Source organism: Palaemon carinicauda, chromosome 1, assembly GCF_036898095.1.
Source record: "Palaemon carinicauda isolate YSFRI2023 chromosome 1, ASM3689809v2, whole genome shotgun sequence".
In the NCBI taxonomy this organism is placed as follows: Eukaryota; Metazoa; Arthropoda; class Malacostraca; order Decapoda; family Palaemonidae; genus Palaemon; species Palaemon carinicauda.
Genome location: NC_090725.1, coordinates 247,191,739 through 247,216,815, shown reverse-complemented (window position 1 = coordinate 247,216,815; position 25,077 = coordinate 247,191,739). Strand labels below are relative to the sequence as shown.

The 25,077-nt window shown below is 35.9% G+C and overlaps 1 protein-coding gene across 4 annotated transcripts in view; it reads right to left on the bottom strand.

Moving 5' to 3' along the window:
- The window catches only part of pasha (partner of drosha), a 738,765-nt gene that overhangs the window by 82,578 nt on the left and 631,110 nt on the right, over positions 1-25,077 (bottom strand). For all 4 annotated transcript variants that reach the window (XM_068388798.1, XM_068388811.1, XM_068388805.1 and 1 more), the window contains 3 exons: positions 20,700-20,797; positions 20,144-20,281; positions 14,171-14,355 (listed from right to left, as the gene is read on the bottom strand). In XM_068388798.1, coding sequence (XP_068244899.1) covers positions 14,171-14,355; positions 20,144-20,281; positions 20,700-20,797 — 421 coding nt within the window. The remainder of the gene's footprint in view (positions 1-14,170; positions 14,356-20,143; positions 20,282-20,699; positions 20,798-25,077) is intronic.

The following is a 25,077-nucleotide window of genomic DNA, read 5'->3' as shown; positions in this document are numbered from 1 at the left end:
ATAAACAAGGACAAATTAAATCTAATATCGATATATAACTGTTTAGAATGTTGCATGCAAAAATAATACCAATCATAACGTCAATAAATAAGGTATCGTGTAATAAAAAGTTCACGCACGTTACTGAAAACTTTGAAGCCCGATTATTCAAACTAACTTTTTTCCACTTCAAATATTTAATGAAATTTAAAAATAACTTAATCATTTTGAAATTTACAAGTTAAAGTACATATGTTTTGCATTTCTTGTGTAGTTAAGCTTTTTCTATAATTAATATCGCTAAAGAGAATTTAATTTAAAAAATATGAAATTCAGCATGATTTATATCTTGATCTGTTTGATATTTTTTGAAAAACTAAATTGTACGTTACTTACATGTTATTTGTGCGAAACAATGGGAGTCTTCAATAAAAAAAAATTTATGACAGCAATTCACATGTGACGACGGACATACATACAGTGTGAGGGAAGGACAATGAACATACACATTGAGTTCTTATGCTCATATAGCGTTGGCAATGATAATATAACTACTGCATACCCTGAAAATATCTAGTAACTATGTAAAAAAGTTTTTTTTATTATTTTTGTGTTTGTAGGTGATCCAGGCTTTGAGAGAGAGAGAGAGAGAGAGAGAGAGAGAGAGAGAGAGAGAGAGAGAGAGAGAGAGAGAGAGAGAGAGAGAGAGAGAGAGAGAGAGAGAGAGAATTTTTGTGATAATTAATAAGGTCTATAAACAAACTGTAAGGAAACTGTGATACCCTATAACATATTGGTGCTGATGTAGTATTCATTATGAAAAGATTTTGAATGTTAAGAAAATTATATAACTCAGTATTATTCATACTGTATGTGCGCATAATTGCAATACGGCAGCATGACCTTGAGATCAGCTGATGCCTACCAAAAGTAAATCAAAAGTAATTGTTGATTATGGAAATGCTCAAAAAATTGAAAAACAGAATGAGAACATGCTTTAATAAACCACAATTAAACACAATAATGTTTATCGAAATATGAAGGCTTAATAATGAACTAAAAATTAAATACTGTACGAGGCTTTAAAAATGAACTACCCATATGCGCACAAGCACACACACACACACGCACAGAGAAAAAGTGAGAACGTATTCGCATGACAACTAACAATAATGGCTAAAACAAACTGTATGAAAACTGTGATTTCCTATAACATATTGGTGCTGATGTAATATTCCTCATGAAGATATTTCGAATAAGTTAAGACATTATATAAAAAATACGCTATTCGTATGTATGCCACCTTTTGATACGTTAGCGGGACCTTCAGATCAGCTGATCATAACCAAAGGTAAACAAAATATTAAGTAATTCTTGATTGGTAAAATGCTTCCAAAATTGAAAAAAAAAAAAAAATGCAAAAATGCATTAATAGAGCATATGATATCTTATGAAACAAGGAAATTAAATAATGAATACAGTAAGAAAATATTGCTAAAACATGACTCATCAAATAAATCTACGGAAACTTCACTTTTCAAGTTCGACACGTCGAAAACGACTTACGACGCATCTCAAGATCTTTATCTCTGTTGTAAGTTGACGACTACCTGAATGGAATTCCTTGTATTAATTTCATGAATCAGTGAAATTTCTAAGCAAAGTAAAAAAAAAATTTATTGCTAGCCACTGAAGGAAGAGTATTTTTAACATTTGTTTTACTTTTATTTTAAATTTACTACACTCAATTGTGTTAGCAAATGTAAGCTTATATGAATAAAATAACATTAACTCCTAAACATTTGCAAATATAACTGTTGCATGAAAGGGATTGAATTCATTACAGTCAGACCTTGTTAATAGTGGTTTCTTTGCGGTTTCGGTTTTTCGCTGCCAGGGAAAAAAAAAAAATCTTTGTGGTTATTGCTTACCAAACATTAAGAATTTGATTTATAATAGTTGGCAAGAGCATTGGGATGACCAAGAACAATGCAATACCTAAAATAAAAATTCTCATAAAAATTGCAATAAAATTCAAGCTGGGGGGATGATTTCAAATAGCCCACGGTCCTTTACACTGTGAGCGCTGCGCACCACTATCCTAGCTCTCTCTGTGGTAAAAAATTACAGCTATATTTGAAATGAACTGGATTTTGATTAAACTGATGTTTCATTTAACTGTATCCAATAATAATGCATGTAATATTCACATCTTAGTATCGTATTTATAATTGAAAACAGCAAATTATAATCTCATATTGTTTACATATAAATCAGCTGATCAAATCTGCGTAGTCCGTCGTCAACCTATATTCACTTTCACGATATCATCCCACTGATATGACTATTCACTTTCACAGAATTACCTCAACTGATATAACCTATCCACATAAGATTCAACATCATCTTCAGCAGTTTGAAACTCAGCAACAGAAATGCCTCAATACCCCTTTTCAACAGAAAAATCCAAAAAGAAACTGATACACATGGATCGAATAAAAAATCATGCGTGTCAGAGTCAGCAAAGACTTCATCAGACTACCCAAGACTCCCAAGACGCCTCAAAAAATTGAGCACCTAAACCTTCTTTAAGGGGACCGTCCGCCATGGGGTATTGACATAACTTTCAGAAATCAAAAATCGTTTTATTGCTTCTATGTATGCGTAAACATGTCGTACATACTCCCCAGAAGTTTCAGCCAATTATTTTTACAAATAACGAAGATATAGAGGTTTTTAAATGATGACGTCATCCTTACTGTGTCGTCTGCATGACTTAGTTTGACAAAATCGTCTTTGTGTGTTAATTTTGCATATATACAGTGAACCCTCGCTACTTCGCGGTTCGACAATCGCGGATTCACCACTTCGCGGGGGTTTTCCCATAACCCATATATATATACATATCGCGGATTTTCCGGAAAATTCGAAAATACCGCGAAATCTGAAGACAACCAAATACGATATTTTGTTACCTGTAATTCCATTAATACTGTAATTAGTAATATCTGCTCTTACTGATTGTTCATTGCATTACATATGATATATAATTCAGCACAGAAAGAAATAAAACACGAAAAGAGAATGTGATCATACGATAATGTACTGTATACAGTACGTAGTAAAATTAAATCGAACATGAAACGCAAATCAGATGCAGTCATACAATACGTATTAGAATGGTGTACAGTAAGGCTGCTGTTGACTACTACTGTATGTACAGTACTACAAATGTAATGGATGTGCTTCTTTTCCATGAATCTTTTGTATGTATACGTACGTAGTACTGCATCCAATAATATTCTTTGTTGCAAAAATCACATTTCGAATAAGCGTACGAGAGAGAGAGAGAGAGAGAGAGGAGAGAGAGAGAGAGAGAGAGAGAGACACATCCTACAGTACAACAAAAGCGTAAAATAGCGTACGTAAAGCTGTATTATTATTACAGTACTGTATTGTTATCATTATTATTGTTGTTGTTGTTAATAAAATTATTATTGTTATTATTATTATCATTATTATTATTATTATTACTGTATTACTGTACTGTACTGTATTATCATACAGTAGGGTCCCGAATTACACGTGTTCTAATTACGCGATTCCTCAATTACACGATCGATAGTTTTTAAAAATTAATTTTCCTGTATTTGCGAGGAGCATTCTAAATCCGCGAGTCAAGCACTGCAAAGCGTAGGAAATCTATTGTTTTCTTAATTGTATTGGGGGGGGGGGGGGGGTGATGGTTCCCCGATGTCTGAGAAGGGGGGGGGTGATGGTTCCCCGATGTCTGAGAAGGGGGGGGGGGGGGAGAATGTGAGAGGAAGATTTCTGTTCAAACATTTTAAGACTAGTTTTGGATGAAAAATGTTAAGGTTTGCCCATCTGTTGTGTGAACTTGTCGCTAGGCCTAGCCTAACTGTCCAACACCTATATGTATAATATTCCATATTTGTACTAATTAATTTTTATACTTACGTTGTGATTATGGTGAAAAATCCTTATTCATTAAACTTTAAATTAAAAACCATCAAAATAAAGACTATTTTATATCATGCTACTGCCAAACATGTCACCACAACCAAACCCATTACTTTGTTTAGTACGTTCCATCGCTGATCATAACGAACTCGCTAACCAATTTTAACATCTGTCTATAGGTTAACTTTTGCGGCAAAAGATATCTTACCAGGTACTATGTAATAATAATGTTATAATTAATGTTTTATTTATCCTTAGAAAATCAAAATATATGAAATATGAGCAATTTTGTTTCGTGTTGTTTTTTTTTTCCTAAAAAAACGTCTTCTTAAAAGGAAAACGTTTTTTTTTTTACGTTTCATCGTCGATCATAAACGCATTTACTCCTGAAAGTGATATTGAAGAGCTTTTACTAAAGATGTTATTATAAATAAAGATTATAAATAGGAGGTAAAATATCTATAATTAAAGTGTAGCAGCATCAAGAAATGTTGGGGTTCGCCCTTTACACAAGAATGTACTGTACATTGGATTAGACAGAACGTAGAAAAAATCAATTAGGGAAAAATCGGTATTCGATATCCTCTTCATCAGCATCGTCATTCGTCAATCGGGCTTTTTATTTTTTTTATTCTCAGTCGCTAACTAGTTATCGCACTGCCAAGATCTGCACACATTCCGATAATTCACATTTGAAGGTTTTCTGGGAGAGGATGGATGGAGAAAATACCGAACTATTTAAAATGTTTTTTTAACCTGTTAAGCGTCACCCACGTGATAAACCGTTCACCACGATCTACTCGGTACCGCCTTCAACTGTATATTCCGTTCATGACTTTAATTGCCTTTTACAAGCCGTCAGTCTCGTGATGTTACTTTACTCGTATAGTAAGTATAGGATCACCACTTGGCAACACTCTCAGCATATGGGGACTGTGAATAGAAACTTATATGATGTCTGGCAACTATTTTTCTGAAGGTAGCTTGATGTTACAAAACTCTGGTTTGAACTGGTTTCCTATCAGTGCGCTCGGGCGTTCATGCATAAGTGGTTATTTGTTGTTCCTTTTGTAATGAAAGGTCTAAAGAGGAAGGTTATTTCTTTAGATGAAATAAATGATATTCTTGTTGTGGAATTTGATAATGATAACCTGTTTGATAATGAGAGCACTAGTTCTGAATCCTCCAGTGATGAGTATATTGAAGAAACAAAGTTTTCTTTCGATGTCGAAAGCGAAAATGACTTCTCATTACCGAATGACTGAACAACGAAATTTCACAAAACTATAAAGGGAAAGGAAACGCCGAGAGAGAGAGAGAGAGGAGAGAGAGAGAGAGAGAGAGAGAGAGAGGAGAGAGAGAGAGAGAGAGAGAGAGAGAGAGAGAGAGAGAGAGAGAGAGAGAGGATAAATAATGTACAAATGTATGACGAACATATTTGAAAACTATACAGGAAACGATATGAAGAGAGAGAGAGAGAGAGAGAGAGAGAGAGAGAGAGAGAGAGAGAGAGACCTATCCCTTTCCTTTTGTTGCTTATCCAGGCGTAAGATTTACGATTGAAGATAAAAAGAACCCATTAGAATATTCAGTATTATGTAGCCATTTGAAATTAAATAATAGTAGTATTAATTGTTTTTTTTTACTCAACCATTTAATTAATATCCCTACTTTTAACTATAATTACGAATTATAAGCATAAAGAAATTATATTAACTTTGAAAAATTATCATTAGTGAAATGACCGCTCAGGGCAAAAAAAAAGCGTGATTATCGTACAGCAGCCTATTGCACACTTGCGCCTAGTGGCCGTGTTTACGTGTGGGAGTGTCATCATGGATATACAGTACTATACTGTAATTTTTAACTATTGCTAGATACGTACTGTATCAAACCTTGAAAACCCTTTTTTGTTTTTTGTATCTATAGGAAATAATTCTACATCATTCGGAAAATACTGAAAACAGTAAGCTATGCATAGTACAGTAGTAAATACTACAGTCATAGAAAATTATCAAAACTTTAACAACTTTTTATTGTTTTATTTATCCATAAAAGAAATTTTGTACAGTATTTTATAAAAAAAATCTATAAGAAGGATTTCTTACAGTATTGTTAAGATAAAAGCTACAGTATATATATATATATATATATATATATATATATATATATATATATATATGTTTTATATATATATAATATATACATACATACATACACACATACATACACACACACAGTGTATATACAGTATATATATAGCTAGAAAGCTAGAAATGGAGTGAAAAAAAAATTGACGGGTAGGTTGCTGTTTGCCGCCATGATGTGTTTCGAAATATACGAATTTCCAATTACACGAGGCCTTTCATCGACCAAATTCTCGCATAATTCGGGACCCTACTGTACGATAATTCAGTACTGTATACAGTACGTAGTAAAATTAAATCGAACATGAAACGCAAATCAGATGCAGTCATACAATACGTATTAGAATGGTGTACAGTAAGGCTGCTGTTGACTACTGTACTACTGTTCGTACAGTACTACAAATGTAATGGATGTGCTTCTTTTCCATGAATCTTTTGTATGTATACGTACGTAGTAGAGTACTGCATCCAATAATATTCTTTGTTGCAAAAATCACATTTCGAATAAGCGTACGAGAGAGAGAGAGATAGAGAGAGAGAGAGACACACACATCCTACAACAAAAGCGTAAAATAGCGTACGTAAAGCTGTATCATTATTATTGTTATTATTATTATTATTGTTGTTGTTGTTAATAAAATTATTATTGTTATTATTATTATCATTATTATTATTATTACAGTACTGTACTGTATTATTATCATTATTTATTATTATTACGGTATTATTAATCTACGTACGTTCGGTATGCGCGGGGCATCTTCTATGAGTTGGTAACCTACGCATCATAGTACTGTAAGACGGGTTGTGATTGGCTCAACCGCTGATAGATGACGAATCAGAACTCAAGTTTTGTTATCTAGCCTGTGATTGGTGTTTTGCCATCATCTCCTACCCGCAGCATCTAGGTTCTCGCGGGGCTGGATCGTCCACTTTCTCTTACCGCGTATCGCTGAGTAGACGTTCTTAAGTTTGTGAATCTGTGCTGTGTGCGACTTTTTTAAGTTGAACTTTTTGTTAAATCCTACTGTAATGGCTCCCAAGCGTTCTGCTTCTCTTAAGGCTGGTAGTGAGCCTAAACGCCACCGAAGGATGATGACGATAGCTGAGAAGGTTACGCTTCTCGACATGTTAAAAGATGGTAGAAGTTACGCGGCCGCTGGCCGCCATTTTGGCATCAATGAATCTACTGTTCGCTATATCAAGAAGGACGAGGCGAACATTAGAAAGACGGCTGCAATCACCTTTAGCAGATCAGCGAAGCGAGTCGTTACAACGCGTAATAAAACGATCGTACGCATGGAAGGTGCTTTAGCTGTGTGGATTGCCGACTGCCGGAAGAAGAACATAGCGTTGGATACGAACACCATCCAAACAAAGGCTTTGAGCTTATATGAGAATTTTGCTGCAAAGGAACCTAAAGACGACGACGGCAACCATGCTGAAGATGATGATGATGCAGATGATCCTCAACCAGGGACATCCACTGATTCCCAGCCTCAGAAACGTTTTTCCGCCAGCAAAGGATGGTTCGCGAAGTTTCAGAAACGCTTCGCCCTGAAAAGCGTTTCCCTGCATGGGGAGTCTGCTTCCGCTGACACTGCCGCTGCTGAAACTTACGTGAACCAGACGTTCAAGAATATTATCGCCGAAGGTGGATACAAGCCGGAACAAGTCTTTAATATGGATGAGACCGGCTTGTTTTGGAAGAGAATGCCGTCGCGAACTTTCCTGTTCAAAGAGGAAGCCAAAGCCTCTGGCTTTAAAGCATTCAAGGATCGCGTTACCCTCGTGATGTGTGGCAATGCTGCTGGATTTTTGCTAAAGCCGGGGCTTATTTATAAGTCGAAAAATCCTCGCGCTTTGAAAAATAAAAATAAGAATCTCCTTCCCGTGTACTGGATGCATAATCAAAAAGCATGGATTACGAAGATGCTGACCTCCAACTGGTTCCATCAGTGTTTTATCCCGCAAGTCAGCAAATATCTCTTAGAGAAGGGCTTGCCATTCAAGATCCTTCTCCTTATGGATAACGCTGGTGGACACGCAACTGACCTGTCGCATGAGGGCATTCAGGTTGAGTTCCTGCCACCCAACACCACGTCATTAATTCAACCGATGGACCAGGGGGTTATCAGGGCGTTCAAGGCCCTCTACACGAAGAACACCTTGGCGGACCTCGTTGCGTGTGTGGATGCTGCCCAAGATGATGAGGATGAAGATTTTAACTTGAAGGCGTACTGGCGGCAGTACACCATAGCCACGTGCCTGCAGAATATACAGAAGGCACTTCAAGAGATGAAACCTGCAACCGTGAATGCGAGCTGGAAGAAGTTGTGGCCCGATATTGTTTACGACGACAAGGGATTTACTCCGTCGGAAATCCAACACTCTGCAATACGCAAATCTGTGCAGTTGGCTGCCATAATTGGAGGTGACGGGTTTGGCGACATGACGACTGAAGACGTCGACGAGTTGTTGGACTGCCATTCCCAGCCCCTAACTGACGCAGACCTCGAAGACCTGACGAAATCGGCAAGCGAAGAAGAGAGTGAAACCCAGGAAGAGATCCAAGAAAATGTCGAAGAAACGGGCTTAACATTACAACGGCTTGCCAAGGCCTGCAACCATGCGAAGGAGTTGAAAGAAATGTTGCAAGAGTGGGACGAGGATATGGTTCGCTCGATGCAATTCTGCAACAAGATCGATGAAGACATGACTCCCTACAAAATGCTCTTGGATCGAAAAAAGAAGCAGCGGCAACAACTTCCGATCACAATGTTCTTCCAGCCTCGCAAAAAAGAGCCAGTTCCTCCTGCTAGTACGCCTTCGGAAGAAATTGAAGAAGTTTCCCAGGAAGAAGTTGAAGAGGTGTCCCAGGAAAAGACACCTCCGTCTGAAGAGACGTAAAATACTACCTGGCTGCACAGTAGAACACATCATCAGCTTCATCATCATCATTTCTACTGTGCAGCAAATTCATCGCCATCATCATTCAAGTTTTTCTTCAACTTCTTTCGTGGTGAGTACAGTAACAATCTTTATTTTTTACTTTAATATTCTTACTGTACATTCTAAAACTGTATTTGTGCCTGTTTTATAGTTTAGTACTGTACGTACTGTATGCATTAAGTTAAAGGGAAGGTTTTAAAAGTCTACATGTTGTAACCTATCATATTTTTTTTGTTTAAAATTTACATTTACGTACGTAAAACAATCTCTCTCTCTCTCTCTCTCTCTCTCTCTCTCTCTCTCTCTCTCTCTCTCTCTCTCTCTCTCTCTCTCTCTCTCTCTCTCGTAAATTGATTTTTTATGTTTAAAATTTACATTTACTGTACGTACGTAAAACAATCTCTCTCTCTCTCTCTCTCTCTCTCTCTCTCTCTCTCTCTCTCTCTCTCTCTCTCTCTCTCTCTCTCTCGTAAATTGTTTTCCTGCTTTGCTACGTACAATACTGTATGTGCTGTACAGTACTGTATGATTTTATATAGATACGGTAAATTATATTTGTAAGGTAACATATTTTTTAAATGCTTTTACTGTAAATACTGTACTGTATCATTATTTATCACTATCATCATGCGCGTTAAATGCCTTGTTTGTTCTGAGCGTGGTTGTTTACTGAGCGTACAGTACTTTATGACGCCGTCGTTTCAGGCGGCGTCATGAAGAAAAACATTTCATTTGGAAGTCCTAAGAAAAATACGTAAACTAAAACATTGGTAATAAAAAAATCAACATACAGTACTGTATAATCAATATAATCGATGCAAAAACTAACCTATACATATATGTGTACACTAAATGAGTTTGTTTCTTCATTATGATCAGAGATGAACGTAAACAAAACATTGGTTGCCATTTTTTATCGTGCTTTTTAGGTGTTTAGGAAACGCATGATATAAAATCGCCTTTAATATTTTTGCCTGTTTTAGTTTAGGGTGCTGTAGTACATGCATTAAGTGTTCTGTACATTAAAGGGTGGTTTGTTAACAGTACTACGTACAAGGGAAGGTTTTAAAAGTCCGAATATACATGTTGAATAAATAGGTAAATATGATGTCACTACTTCGCGGATTTTCACCTATCGCGCCCGCGTCTGGAACCTATCTACCGCGATAAACGAGGGTTCACTGTATAGCGATTTTTCACTTTTATTTCGATCTATCGTACGTCTGGCAGAAATGGAAGGCATTGGTAGAGTGTAGATGAACGAAGTCTACTCCTACAATAACAGAAGCCAAAGTTGCCAAAGATGTATAGAAGTTATAATGTATGCGTTTGTTTACTTGAAGTTCGTATGTACATTGTGTTTCCACAACGCCCTCGGGAACATTATAGCAAGGCCAATATTACCTAAGGTTATAGAAAGAACAAATAGTCAATCATTTTTCCAAACAATGAAATATAGCGGTCTTTAAATGATGACATCATCCTTATGGCGTCGTCTGTATAACTGAGTTTGACAGATGCGCAGTTCTCTCTCTCTCTCTCTCTCTCTCTCTCTCTCTCTCTCTCTCTCTCTCTCTCTCTCTCTCGAATTATTTACCACTGCTATTTATACAAATACTTTTATTCTCTCTCTCTCTCTCTCTCTCTCTCTCTCTCTCTCTCTCTCTCTCGAATTATCTAAAACTGCCATTTATACAAATACTATAATAACAATGTTCAACTCTCTCTCTCTCTCTCTCTCTCTCTCTCTCTCTCTCTGAACTGCCATCTATATCAGCCAAATGCTTTCATGATCTCTCTCTCTCTCTCTCTCTCTCTCTCTCTCTCATGTTTCGAAATCTCGTACTTCTGGCAGAAATGAAAGGCATTGGTAGAGGGTAGGTGAATGAAAACTACCAGCTACGAAAACATCAGCAAAGTTTCCAAAGACATATAGAAATTATAATACATGTGTTTATTTACTTGAAGTTCGTATGTTGATTGTGCTTTCACAACGTCCTCTGGAATTCTATAGCAATGCCAATGTTACATAAGGTGATAGAAAGAACAAAAAGTAAGTGGACAACAAGAAAAAAGAACCAAGAAAGAGGGAAACATGGATAAGAGTACAAAGCTGAAACCTGGTAGCTAAAACACAGGCAACAATTAGAGATCGCTGGCAACTCATAACATATTCATAGTAAACTGGGGGTTCAAATACCTCTTTTAGGGTGCATTTATGTAGGAATGAACAATTAAAGTTATCATAATAATATCTTGATTTCTTTTAGAAAATAAGCGAAAGCTTGCTGCAAATCTTTGGGAGCTCATAACTCAAAAACATACTTATTCCCACTTAGGTACATTTTTCTCACTTATTTGTTGTTCGATATTAGAGAAAAAGATATCGTTGAAAAGAAGAATAAAAATCCCACAATTCTGTCAGACAAAATTTTGATTTTCGTTTTACATTTTTTTTCACGATTATTTTCCGTCTAGACGAGGAAAAAAAAATAAAAATTCATTAAAAAAAAACAGAAAGGTAAATCAAAATTCTGTCTAACAGCATTTTTTGGTTGTTAGAGTAGTTTTTGTGGTATAAGTTTCAATACAATTGGTATTATAGTAGTGGGGAAAAATGTACCTAAATATTTTTTTTAAATCATGATTTTTGCTCATAAATCCAAAAGTTTTTGATCAAATGACTTGAAATTTTTATATGATGAAGGTATTATATATGTCTAAAACATATATAGAAATTGTGAAATTTGGATCATTAGAAAAAAAAAATGGCGGACATGGCGGACGGTCCCCTTAAACAAATCTCTCTTAGCAAAGAGTTCAAGAGCAACAAATTGTCTGGGTATAAAAGAATCCTTTTGCCTAACAGGAATAACCACTTAGAAATTGGAGCCATGAACCTTGTAAAGACTTGTGTTGCCATTCTGAGTCCATGACTGAGGACTATTTGGAATGTGGAAATAGATGGTAGTCAAGTCTATCATAAATATCCAATCTCCTTCCTTTACCCCCTCCAAGACTGTAGAGTCAATTAAAAATTTTGAGAATTATGAACTTGTTTAGTACTGATACATCGAGCACTGGTTTCCAACAACCTGATGTCCAGGGTACAAAAAACAATTTGTAATCTCAAAAGATAGGCGTTGACAGGGTCTTTGAGATAACTGGTTATAGGAAAGGGAACTGCAGAAAAAGGGGGATTGGAACACAGAGAAATCAAATAACCCTTTCACCACTGAAAGAACACAAGACTCAGGAAATAGGCTTTCCCAAACTTGAAAAAGTGGGCTGACCTTCCCCCTACAAGGATATCCTGGTAGACTTCATCATTGAATTCTCTTAGAATAGCAAGGCGTCCTTTTGAAACTCCTACTAGACTTCTGTTGGGCAGATACCCAGAAGGGATACTTTCAATCAGCATAATTTTATATTGCAGAAAGATGGAGAGTTTAAAGAAGCCAAAGTGCCAAAACAAAATAAAGTAGTAGACACATATGAAAATGACCTTAAAGCATCGCACCCATTCCTACCAGTTACCTGTTCTGCCACTCTAGCAATCCTACCAGAGTCTATAATGGAACCCAAGAGGGATGTAACAAGAATGCTGTGTATCTGAAACTGTTCCAGCTAGAGACAAACAACTATTCTCTGCAATTTACTACAAAATTTGCAAACTAGCTTGTAGACTCTAGGGTACCATCTGCAGTTTTTCTATCTAGATATCTTTACTATAAGTCCAACATCCTATTAAGGTCTGAATATCCTGTAAACTTCTCTTCCATAAGAGATGAAATAACTCCTACTACCGAATCTCCTAAAGAAAGAATTTCAACAAAATTTCTTATGCACTTAGCCATAATCAATACTTCTTTTGTTGCCCTACTTGCAATAACAGAATTTAACGATTTCCTCCAGTCAAACTTCACCTGGGACTCCCAACAAATTATAGTAACCTGTTTTGTATAAATAGTTAGGATAGGTACCTGACTAGTTTTATAAAAAATCCAACCTCTTCCATGTTATAGGGGGACTTGACTATAACCAAGATCTACCACTGGACGGTTTCCTTTCAATTTGAGACATTTCTTCTACATCATCTGTAAAAATAGAAAATAAAAATAAACTAAAAAACTATGAAGTATACTGTAAGTTGTTTTTAGTGAACCTGAAGCATGTGAAGACATAGATTACCAGGCTTGTTCAGAACCAAACTGAAGTATTTTGACCAGGAATACTTCCATAATGAATTTCATCAAAAATTGGAAAGGAGGATCATCCTCAAGTCTCAATATCCTTCCACTCATCATTGTTGTCATTATCATCTCCCTGATTTGGAAAAAGATCTAATTTTTACTCAAATCGCACCTGAAAATAATATCTAGTGCCTGTGAAAAATATAGTAAGTAGATGAGTCGGTTTAAAGCCACTCTTAGCCCTAGTATGAATGTTAAGAGGGCATTCCTACATTAGTCTTTATATGGTTACCATCCAAATGATTGCTAATTAGTACATGCTGCAGTAGCAGGATGTATATCAAACAACCTAATCCAGTCTTCTATCTTGGAATCCAGAAAACTAAAAATCTACATTTCTTAAAGATGAGGGTTCTGCAATAGAAGCATCTAAAGCAGAGAAGTAAATTGATGTTTGGGAGTAAGCACTCGACTCTTATCATACTCAGTCTACCACTAGACATCTTACTAGAAGGTACACTAGAACCACAAAGCAAATTTTCAGGGGTTAGACAAGGGTTTGCTGTAAAGTGGGATATGGTAGCAGGACTCACACAAGTGCATTTCAGCACCAGAAGCAGACATCTGACAGTAATAGCTATAGTAATAAATTATTATTCAATCCTTCCTCAATCTGGAAAAGCAGAACCTAACAACATGTCCAAGTGTAATGAACTTGCCAAATAATATCAATACAGTACAGTAATAGTATTCTTGGGAGGGTTGGCAAATGGGGAGTGAGGGAGACCGTGCAATTTTTAACTGAAATTCGTTGGCACAAGGTAGCTTTCTAGGATAAAGCCATATGAACCTCAGGTGAGTTTTATAAAAATAAATAAAATATTTAACACATACACAAATTACGGTTTCAAAACTTACTGATAAATCTGCATCCCCTTTAGTATTTGACTCTTCTCTTATTTTTTTCCCTAAATCTGGAAGAAGAATTTCTAGTGTAGACTTTGCAGCTTCAGTCTTTGCTTGCTTCTTGCTGCTTCCATACCCAGTACTATATGCCATGTCATTAATGATGATGGTGGCAGCATATGGTGTTGCCGCATTTTCTGATAATGAAGAGACAAGAAGATTCTTACTGAATATAAATTCTAATCCTTACAAGTGGTATAAAGATGCATCCATCCAGAGGTACTGTATTACTTTTCAAAGCACCAAAGGAAGAAAATTCTTAATATTTTCCAATCATATAATAGGAAAAGCAAATAACTTTATAACAGCAAGTTTAGTTTAGATTTCAATAAATGCACTTTTTCTCTGTTATTCTGGGTTTTCCCACTAGTTTTCTACTTTTATGATTTTCTACTTTTCTTACTTTTCTCAATATATATCATCATCATCAGGATTAGACTTGAATTCTCCCCATTCTTACCATTTACCAAAGATATTTCAATCTTTGAAATATCAGTCTTTTTCGAGTCTCTGGTCACACCTCATAGCAACATCCTCATTTATATATTCACCTTCCACAGTCCCTATATCCACATTTTGAAGACAAGTTTCTTCAAAACCAATATGAAAAATTATTTTTAATAACATCTGTTATTTCTAAACTCACCGGATGTTTTCATAATTTTTTCACTGGAAGCATAGTATTATCAACATTTACCCCTAAAATAAAAAAAGATTAGATTTAGCAAAGTAATGAGAAAATCTATCGCTTAATGGCATAAAGTCTCAAAGTCGAAACTATTCCCTATCCTCTTGACAGCACAGGTCAGTGGAGAGGAGGGTGAGCTATATGAACGTCACATGAGCATAGAAATAAATATTATTATAATTCTATATTTCTATGAATCTCCCCTGATTTTCATATTACTGGCTCCCACACACTGATGAAAGTGGGATGCCAGTGAAGGAAAGAGATAGGTATAGTCTTAACATGGTTCACAATAATTAAAATCTTAGGACTCACCTAATCTAGATTATTGGTAACAAATTATCTGAAAATGTACTCAAAATACAGGACTCTATATTGTTTCTCTTAATTATATTATCTCCAATTACCTATCTATATAACCCCAACATAGAGTAACAAAATTAGCCTTTTTGTAAAATAAGAAAATTATAAATTAACTGAACTCAAAATTTTATTAGAACACATTGCCAGCAGCCATTATAGGGCCTAAAATCTGGCAAAGTTGATTGGCATACTAGGTTTTTCAAGATAATTTATAGAAAAAACTGACTTAGTGCACCATTGAGTAGCTACTAAAACCCTTTCTAAAGAAAGATTTCTGCTAAAATTAAGAGACGTAGCGGCACTTCTGATATCCTGAACTTTAACCTTCAAAGCTTACATTGGATTTGGATCCAATTCTTTGTGGGTGACATCATATTTTGGACAGAGGACAATTTGGAATTGTAACCCCAGCAAAGAAATTGGGGACACTACCTCTAATGTTCATAGTTTTTTCCAAATAATACTAAACGACTCTTATCGGACAAAAAAAATATATTTTTCTGATGTAATATCATCAACCATTTCCAAAGAGGGGCATGAAAAAATTATGGCAAACTCTTGGTTAAAAAATAATAAACAGACAGAATCCCCTTATACTGTACTTCCCAAAGCCTACCTTACAATATGTGCTTGAAGTTCACTTGTGTTTAGCTGATTAGCTGAAGCTAATGCCAAGAGGGAAAGTGTTTAGCCAACGGTTCAAAACAAACATTTTAAATACTGTAAAACGACAACCAAATAAAAAAAAAAAAACATCTCTTACTACTGAAGGCCTTTCAGTACTAAAATGGCTAAATACACATGCTATAATACCTAACATAGATAGCTCTAATCAAAGTTGCTTGAGTACAAAATTAGGCATGAATCAATATCCTTAATGGTTGAAGTTGAAAGTATCTTTCCATAAAAAAGGAAGAGAACAAATTTAACAATATTATCCAAGCTAGTTCTAGTCATTGATACATTCCTAGATTTGCACCAGTCAAAATAAACATTCCTCTGTCTGATACAGATTATTGATAGACTCTCTTTTGGAACCTATGATAGACAGTCTATAGGGATGCAAAACTCTGTTTCTCAGAATATGGTGGATAATTTCCGTGCAGTCAGATGTAGCAAAGATGAGTTTGGATGAACCACACTTGAAATTGGTTGTTTGAGCAGATTGGTTTTGAATAGCTCCTTCAACACCAGAGGCTACAGATCTGTGAACCATTCCCGTTATGGCCCAAATGGGGCTATTAGAGTCATCCAGCTGTTTGCAAAAATCCTGAACTTGTTTATTACCTGCCAAATTATGGCAAACAGTGGACATGCGTAAAGATCCGGATTTGACCAGTCTTGTGAGGGTATTTGCCTTCCATGGTAAGGGATCCAGAATAGGTTAAAAAACACCTCTATTACTTTGTTCAGTTACATTGCAAATATGTCTACATTTAGTCAATACCCCATTTCCAAATTTATAGACAGAGCCTACTGACAGATTTAGAGACCATTTGTTTGAAGGAACCTGAATCTTTCTGCTTAATTGGTCTGTTAAGATGTTCAATTTTCCTAAAATAAACTGAGGATGAAGGGTTATTCCTCTCAAATTTGTCCCGGTTGACAGCATTTCTGCTATCTGGTACAGGAATTGTGACCTTGCCCTGTCCTCTTACTTCCAGATGTAAGCCATTACTATAGTGTTGTCTGAAAACACGACTTCAGTCTTCCATACCAAAAATGGTTCCAGGTCCTGAAGTGTCTTGAATATTGCTAGAAGTTCTTAGCAATTGATGGAGAGTAGACTCCCATGAGGACCATTTCCCTGACAGATGTAAGGGATCTAGAGTTACTCCCCATCCTTCCTGTGAACCAGCTGTGAAAAGAGAAAGGTCTGGTATTTCCATTTCTTAAAAAACTTATAGAGATAATCGTTTGTGACCATTCCACTAACTCTGCAGTTTAAGTTAGTTATTCCCAACTGTAATTGAGATTTTGTCTAAATTAGCTATTCTATTCCATTGTAGTTTGCAATGAAATTGGAAAACCCTCACCTTTAGATGTACCATTGGAATAAATTTCTCTAAGGCACCCATGGTCCTTAGCAACTTCCATAGCAACCTCATCCACATCCAAACCCACATAAGCCTCAACATCTTGAACTTTTGCAACAAATAGAGGAGAGATAAAATTCTTTCCTCTGACAGAAAAATCAAAAAGGAACAGTTGCTACTATCATTTTCAAATATAGAATTTTCTTAATTGGAACCAGAAGAGACTTTAAATTGACCAGGATCCCAAAGCCATCCAGTAACCTGAACAACCACACATGCTGAACCTGAATCCTTACCAATGAACCGCTCAAAAATAGCCAGTCGTCCAGGAGTAAAAAGAATTATTTGCATAATTATCATTAACCATTTTGAGATGGGAGATATCATCCTAGTGAACACATGAAATAGAACCATTGGCACTTTAATTGGTAAACCTTTGACTTTGAAATGTCTATTGAAAACATTCAATCTTTTCTCTTTACGCCCCAAAACTGTTGAGGGGGTTTTCATCAAAAAAATTTTGAGAACTGTGAATGCGTTGAGGGTTGAGACATCTAGAACTGATCTCCAACGCCCTAAAGCTTTGGGGATTATGAATAACATGTTGAAAAACCCTGGAACAGAGTTTAAGGCCCTATCTATCACATCCCTTCTCTACAAGGTTCAAAATATGAGCCTCTGCAGTATTTGCTAGATACTGTAACTCAGATATAGAATTGGCTCCTTAGACAAGGAAAGATTGAAGGTTGGAGAAATCCAGTAACCTTCATTAACTAAAACTAGCCACCAAGGATTGGGATGAAGGCTTTCCTCCACATATAGTCAGCTCTCACTCCTTGTAGGCATTAGGTAACAGAAACAGGCATTAAAAGCGAGAATCTGCAAACACTTGCTGCCCTAGGGTGGGTGAACTCATAACCTACTAACTCACTGACCATCACTTACCTGTGATTGACTAGAAAACTAGGTATCCCACTGTACTGCACTACATTCTTTTTATGTGCTTGCTATCGTGGTATTTTAGTTCTTAGTAGTTTTCACATATACAGGTAGTCGTCAACTTACGACAGAGATGGTCATATGTTGAACTTGAAAAGTGAAGTTCCATACATTTATTATGATGCATCATAATTTGGCAATCATTTAGGTCATACTTCATCAATATTTTCTTACTGTATATCATAACAGTATTTCATTTTCTTTTTTCATAGGATATCATATTCCATATGCTCTATTAAAGCATTTTTGTATTCTATTTTTCAATTTCAGAAGCATTTTAACATTCAAGAATAACTTAATATTTTGTTTACCTGTGGTTATGATCAGCTAATCTGAAGGTCCCGCTACTGTGCACATGCGAATGGCATATGTGCACATGCGAATGGCATATTTTTTATGTAATTTCCTAATTTATTCAAAATATCTTCATGACAAATAATACATCAGCACCAATATGTTAAAGGAAATCCCAGTTTTCATACAGTTTGTTTATAGCCATAATTATTAGCTATCATGCGAATACGTTCTCGCTCTTTATTTGTACGTGTGCGTGCGCCACATGCATACGCGTAGTTTAGTTTTAAAGCTTCCTAAAGTATCTAATTTTTAATTCATTATTAAGCCTTCATATTTCAATAGACATTGTGTTCAATTGTGGTTAATAAAGCATGTGTAGATTTTATTTTTAAATTTCTTAAGCATTTCAATAATCAACAATTACTTTTAATTTACTTTCGGTAGGCATCAAGCTGATCTCAAGGTCATGCTGCAGTATTGCGATTATGCACATTTACAGTATGAATAATTTTCTTAACATTCAAAATCTCTTCATAATCAATATTACATCAGCAACCTGTCATCCTCAAGAGTAATAATCGCGAAACCGTGAGTATGTGTTTTTTATTTAGTACGTTATACAGTTTTCAGTATAGCAAATGACTGAATCCGCAAAGAGCAAACCCACTAATAAGGTAGGCCAATTTACCTTGCATCATTAAACATAATACTTGGATTCACTACTTTTAATTTTCTTGGATGCCAAGACTAAAATCTACCAAGATTACTTATACAAAAGCATAACCTCAATGCATACGTACTACACAAGAGAATACTTGTACACAACAAGGGCTCGTTGGCAGTGGGCCTTCTTCGCCCCAACATACGTGGGAAGTTGGTCAGTGCTCTTCACTGTGCCTTTTTTCTCATATTATCATCCTTGTTTTGAGTTGATTAATGAGATTATTTAGCTTATTTTACCTTTTTTTTTAACAATCTCAAATTAAACATTAAGCATATCATAGTATTAACAATAACTCACAAAATAATTGTTCAACTAGACAAAGTAACAAAGCCAAAACCATTTCAACTGGGATAACGTACATGCTCAAACCTGAATTGTACTGTGTGCCTTCAAGAAGGTTTAAAACAAAGATGCCAGATGTATCATATGTTTTCTTTTATATGTATTCCTAATATTTTTTTGTGTATATATGCTTGTACTAGAACTATTTTCTAAATTGGCCATGTATTTTCAAATACAGTATTATAAATAGAATTTTTAGTTTCTTTACCTGTTTTTCACTGTTATCATGTGATGTAGTGACCAGCAAAAGGTTGCATAGGACAGCTTAAAGTGGATTTATGTTTGTATTTAATTCAAGGATAAAGTGATGTAAAGTCAGACATGATGCATGTTAAAGAGACAAAGATAGGTATTACTGTGTATGGTATGCTTTAGCCTCACAGAGAAATGTCTGTCAACATACTTTTGAACTAAATTGTGCAGGAATGTTCCGGTATTGAAAGTAAAAGGTTTGCTAACAAAATAAAATAACTTACCCACTTCTTTGAAGACATATTTTGGCTGTTTTTTGAGAGCATGTTGAACATACTCATGTAAGATACAAACAAAGCTTTTTCCTTTGGGATTCATAATCCATTCCTTTTTGCTAGTAGTAGCAAATGCTCCATCTTCCTCTGAAAAAAATGAAAACCATAATTTCATTGACTCAGCAGCTAAGTCATCTATCAAAAAGGTTAAATTTTCCTCTAGAGAAGCAATTAGCTAATTTACTGATACTCAAAGAATCACGGTATTTAACTAAGTATTAACAAAACATAGCCTCCTCCCTGAAGCAGATTCTCAAATACTGTACAATAAAACCACAAATCTCAGAAAGAACCCCTAATCATATACAGCATAATTCAAAAGGAAAAATTCATCAAAATCATTATTTTGCATTATTGCAAAATAACTTGAAATTATATATTTAACTACTTAACTATCTTTTAGAGTGAACAATACATGTATTGCAAACGTTGATATCTCAGTATCTGCATATTCTGTAAGTATTATCATCTGACATTTAATACAAAATAAATCAATTATTCATACCTTGTCTTCTCAATGAAATGAGTTTAGTTCCTTCTGGCAACTGTGGTCTATCCTTTCTTTTGCAAAGTTTCTGGTATTTTCTTCTCTCAGCCCATGACCTTATTGAAGAGGTTAGAGATAAGATGATAAAGTTCTTACAAACAAAATAATATATATACATATATATATATATATATATATATATATATATATATATATGTATATATATATATGCCAAGGCACTTCCCCCAATTTTGGGAGGTAGCCGACATCAAAACAAATGAAAAGAGGGGACCTTTCCTCTCTACGTTCCTCCCAGCCTGACAAGGTACTCGACCGAGTTCGGCTGGTACTGCCAGGGTGCCACAGCCCACCCTCCCGCATTATCCACAACATATGAAGTTTCATAATGACGAATCCCCTACTGCTGCTACCTCTGCAGTTATCCAAGGCGACCAGAGGAAGCAGCAGGGCCTAAAGGAACTGTGTCACAATCGCTCGCCATTCATTCCTATTTCTAACACGCTCTCTTGCCTCTCTCACATCTATCCCCCTATCACCCAGTCTAATTTTCCATTCTCTCAACATGGCCAAATCATCTCAACACATTCATATCCACTCTAGCTGCTAACTCATTTCTTACCCCCGTTCTCCCCTCACTACTTCGTTCCTAACCTTATCTACTCGAGATACACTTCCCATACTCCTTACACACTTCATCTCAAACACATTCAATTTCTGTCTCTCGGTCACTTTCATTCCCCACAACTCCGATCCATACATCACAGTTGGTACAATCACTTTCTCATACAGAACTCTCTTTACATTTATGCCCAACCCTCTATTTTTTACCATTCCCTTCACTGGCCCCAACACTTTGCATCTTTCATTCACTCTTTGGCGTACATCTGTTTCCAGTCTACCATTTGCTGTAACAAAAGATCCCAAGTACTTAAACTGATCTATATCCTTAAGTAACTCTCCAATCAACATGACATTCAACCTCACACCACCTTCCCTTCTCATAAATCTCATCACCTTACTCTTACCCACATTAACTCTAAACTTCCTTCTCTCACATACCCTTCAAAATTCTATAACTAATCGGCCAAGCTTCTCTTCCGCGTCTGCAACCAGTACAGTATCATCCGCAAAAAACAACTGATTTACCTCCCATTCATGATCATCCTCGTCTACCAGTTTCAATCCTCTCTCACCACTCCATCATACAAATTAAACATCCATGGCGACATCACACATCCCTGTCTCAGCCCTACTCTCACCGGAAACCAATCGCACTCTTCATTTCTATCCTAACACACGCTTTACTACCTTTGTAGCAACTTTTCACTGCCTGCAGCAACCTTCCACATATTCCAGATAACTTTATCATATTCCACATCGCTTCCCTATACACTCTATCATATGCTTTCTCCAGATCCATAAACGCAACATAAACCTCCTTACCATTTGCTAAATAATTTTCGGATATTTGCCTAACTGTAAAACTCTGATTCATACATCCCCTACCTCTTCTAAAACCACCCTGTACTTCTAAGATTGCATTCTCTGTTTTATCCTTAATCCTATTAATCAGTACTCTACCATACACTTTTCCAACCACACTCGACAAACTAATACCCCTTGAATTACAACCCTCATGCACATCTCCCTTATCCTTATATGGTGGTACAATACATACACAAACTCAATCTACTTGTACCATGGACAACACAAAACACATATTAAACAATCTCACCAACCATTCAAGTACAGTCGCACCCCCTTCCTTCAACATCTCAGCTCTCACAGCATCCTGCTTTTCCAACTAGGGTTGTAGCTTAGCAACTAATAATATACTTATATATATACTGTATGTATATATATATATATATATATATATATATATATATATATATATATATATATATATATATACTGTATATATATATATCGATAGCCTGGCACTTTGCTGATGTGAGAGAGCTTGCACGATGCGATGGAGGGGTAGGCGATGGTGGCGGTGAGGTTTTTTTCAACCCGGTAGGTTTAACCTTGCCGCTAAGACTAGCTCTGAGCATCTAGACTAGGACCAGACTACTATTAACTCATTTACTTTCTGTTTTTCTCTTTTTCTCCCTTCTATCCAAATTCAACTTTCAATCTCTCCTGGCTTAAAAAAAATGATACTTAGATACAATGGCTATTTATAACTAGCTTATACATATATAGACATTAAGGAGCTGACAGCTACCTCATGCATCAAAGCAGAGGTTTTGGAGCTTCTATAAGCAATGCTAGGGACTCGCTCACAGGTTTAGAGAGACTGGGACAGAGGAATCCCAGGGTTTGCTATTGTTGAACGCAAACAAAATGGTTTTCCGATTTTGCTACAGATGTAGGAATTTTTATGAGTACGATAAGTAAAATATTTATAATAAAGTAATATTTACTAAAAGCTCTTAATTTAATTAGTTATTATCTTGGTCATTTGTTTTTAATGCATTCGTTTGTTGTTATTATTATTATTAAATGCTAAGCTAAAACCCTAGTTGGAAAAGCAGGATGCTATAAGCCCAGGGGCCCCCAACAGAGAAAATAGCTCAGTGAGGAAAGGAAACAAGAAAAGATAAAATGTTTTAAGATCAGTTAAAATACTGAAATAAATATCTCCTATATAAACTATAAAAACTTAACAAAACAAGAGGAAGAGAAACTAGATAGAACAGTGTGCCCAAGTGTACCCTCAAGCAAGAGAACTCTAGCCCAAGACAGTGGAAGACCATGGTACAGAGGCTATGGCACTACCCAAGGCTAGAGAACAATGGTTTGATTTTGGAGTGTCCTTTTCCTAGAAGAGCTGCTTACCATAGCTAAAGAGCCTCTTCTACCCTTAACAAGAGGAAAGTGGCCACTGAACAATTACAGTGCAGTAGTTAACCCCTTGGGAGAAGAAGAATTGTTTGGTAATCTCAGTGTTGTCAGGTGTATGAGGACAGAAAAGAATCTGTAAAGAATAGGCCAGACTATTTGGTGTCTGTGTAGGCAAAGGGAAAGAACCGTAACCAGAGAGAAAGATCCAACGTAGTACTGTCTGGCCAGTCAAAGGACCCCATAACTTTCTAGCGGTAGTATCTCAACGGGCGGCTGGTGCCCTGGTCAACCTACTACCATTATGATCGACAATGGAGCGTACAGTAAACAAACGGAAGGTTTCCGTTTTAGGCGGTGTGTTTAGGACAAACATATAAATTGCATTCATTTAAATTATTTTGAAGTTCTAAGGAAAATTAAGTAGAACAATATTAATAACAAAATCAACATATAATCAATACTTGGCAAGATAACTGTTTCTGCATAAAGTAACGTAAACACAGATGGGTAAATGCGTTTGTTTCCTTGTTATGATCACAGATGAACATAAACAAAACAATGGTTTCCATTTTTGATGGTGTACTTTTTGGTGTGTTTATGAAGTGCATGATATGAAAATAGCCTTCATTTTGTTAATTTTGGATTTTCGATTATACAACAAAAGCTAGTCCACACAGTGATGATTTGCTATTTACCAGTTTTCTTTTACAACAGATATGACTTAAACTTATTAAAATTTGTCCTAATTTTAGGTCCTGTTTAAAGGGGAAATATATGGTATTTACACCCATCCTGTTTGTAATTATAACCCTTTTCAAGATATTAAACATTTATTTATAAGAACAATTTAATATAAGAAAAAATACAGTCCAGTACATAGAAAGTATTGAAAATGGGGCATTATCCAAGTTTTCTGCAAAATTTCCTCTATTAATTGTTGGAGGATTTTCTAAGGGTCTAGTTTGTTCTTGCTCTACTGTGTTTAAGTATTTGTACAGGCTGAGAATAAGTTAGTTTCCATATACTCTCTTGCCTTCTTCACTTGAGTGTATTCCGGCACTTTTGTATAATTTTGTCTTCCAGTGGAGTGTGTCCCAAATATCTATAAATTTAACTTTCTTTATCTGGCATGTGGACTTAAAACTTTCCTTTATTCTTAAAGCCTTACTGCAGATCTGAGGATGAAGTGGCTGACATTGAGTCTTGGGAGAATACCTATAACTATAGTATTATTACTCTTGTTTTTAGCTGTTTCAACAGTTTTTTTTCCAGCTGTTTATCCAAAGGATTTGTTTGGCCAGCAGTATCATTTCTTAGGAATAGGTCATTTTCAGTTGCCTGAACAATAATAGTGGTCTTTTCTTATCTGTTGTAGTTTTACTAGATACTTCTATCTTCTGTGTGTTGGCACCTGGATAGCACCTGAGTTTTATCCTCTTTTCAGGGCCGAAGTGCTCCCCTTCGTCCTTTACCATAGAGTCTCCCATTAACTCGTCTTCCTCTTCCTCTGCTAGGGGGAATTCTG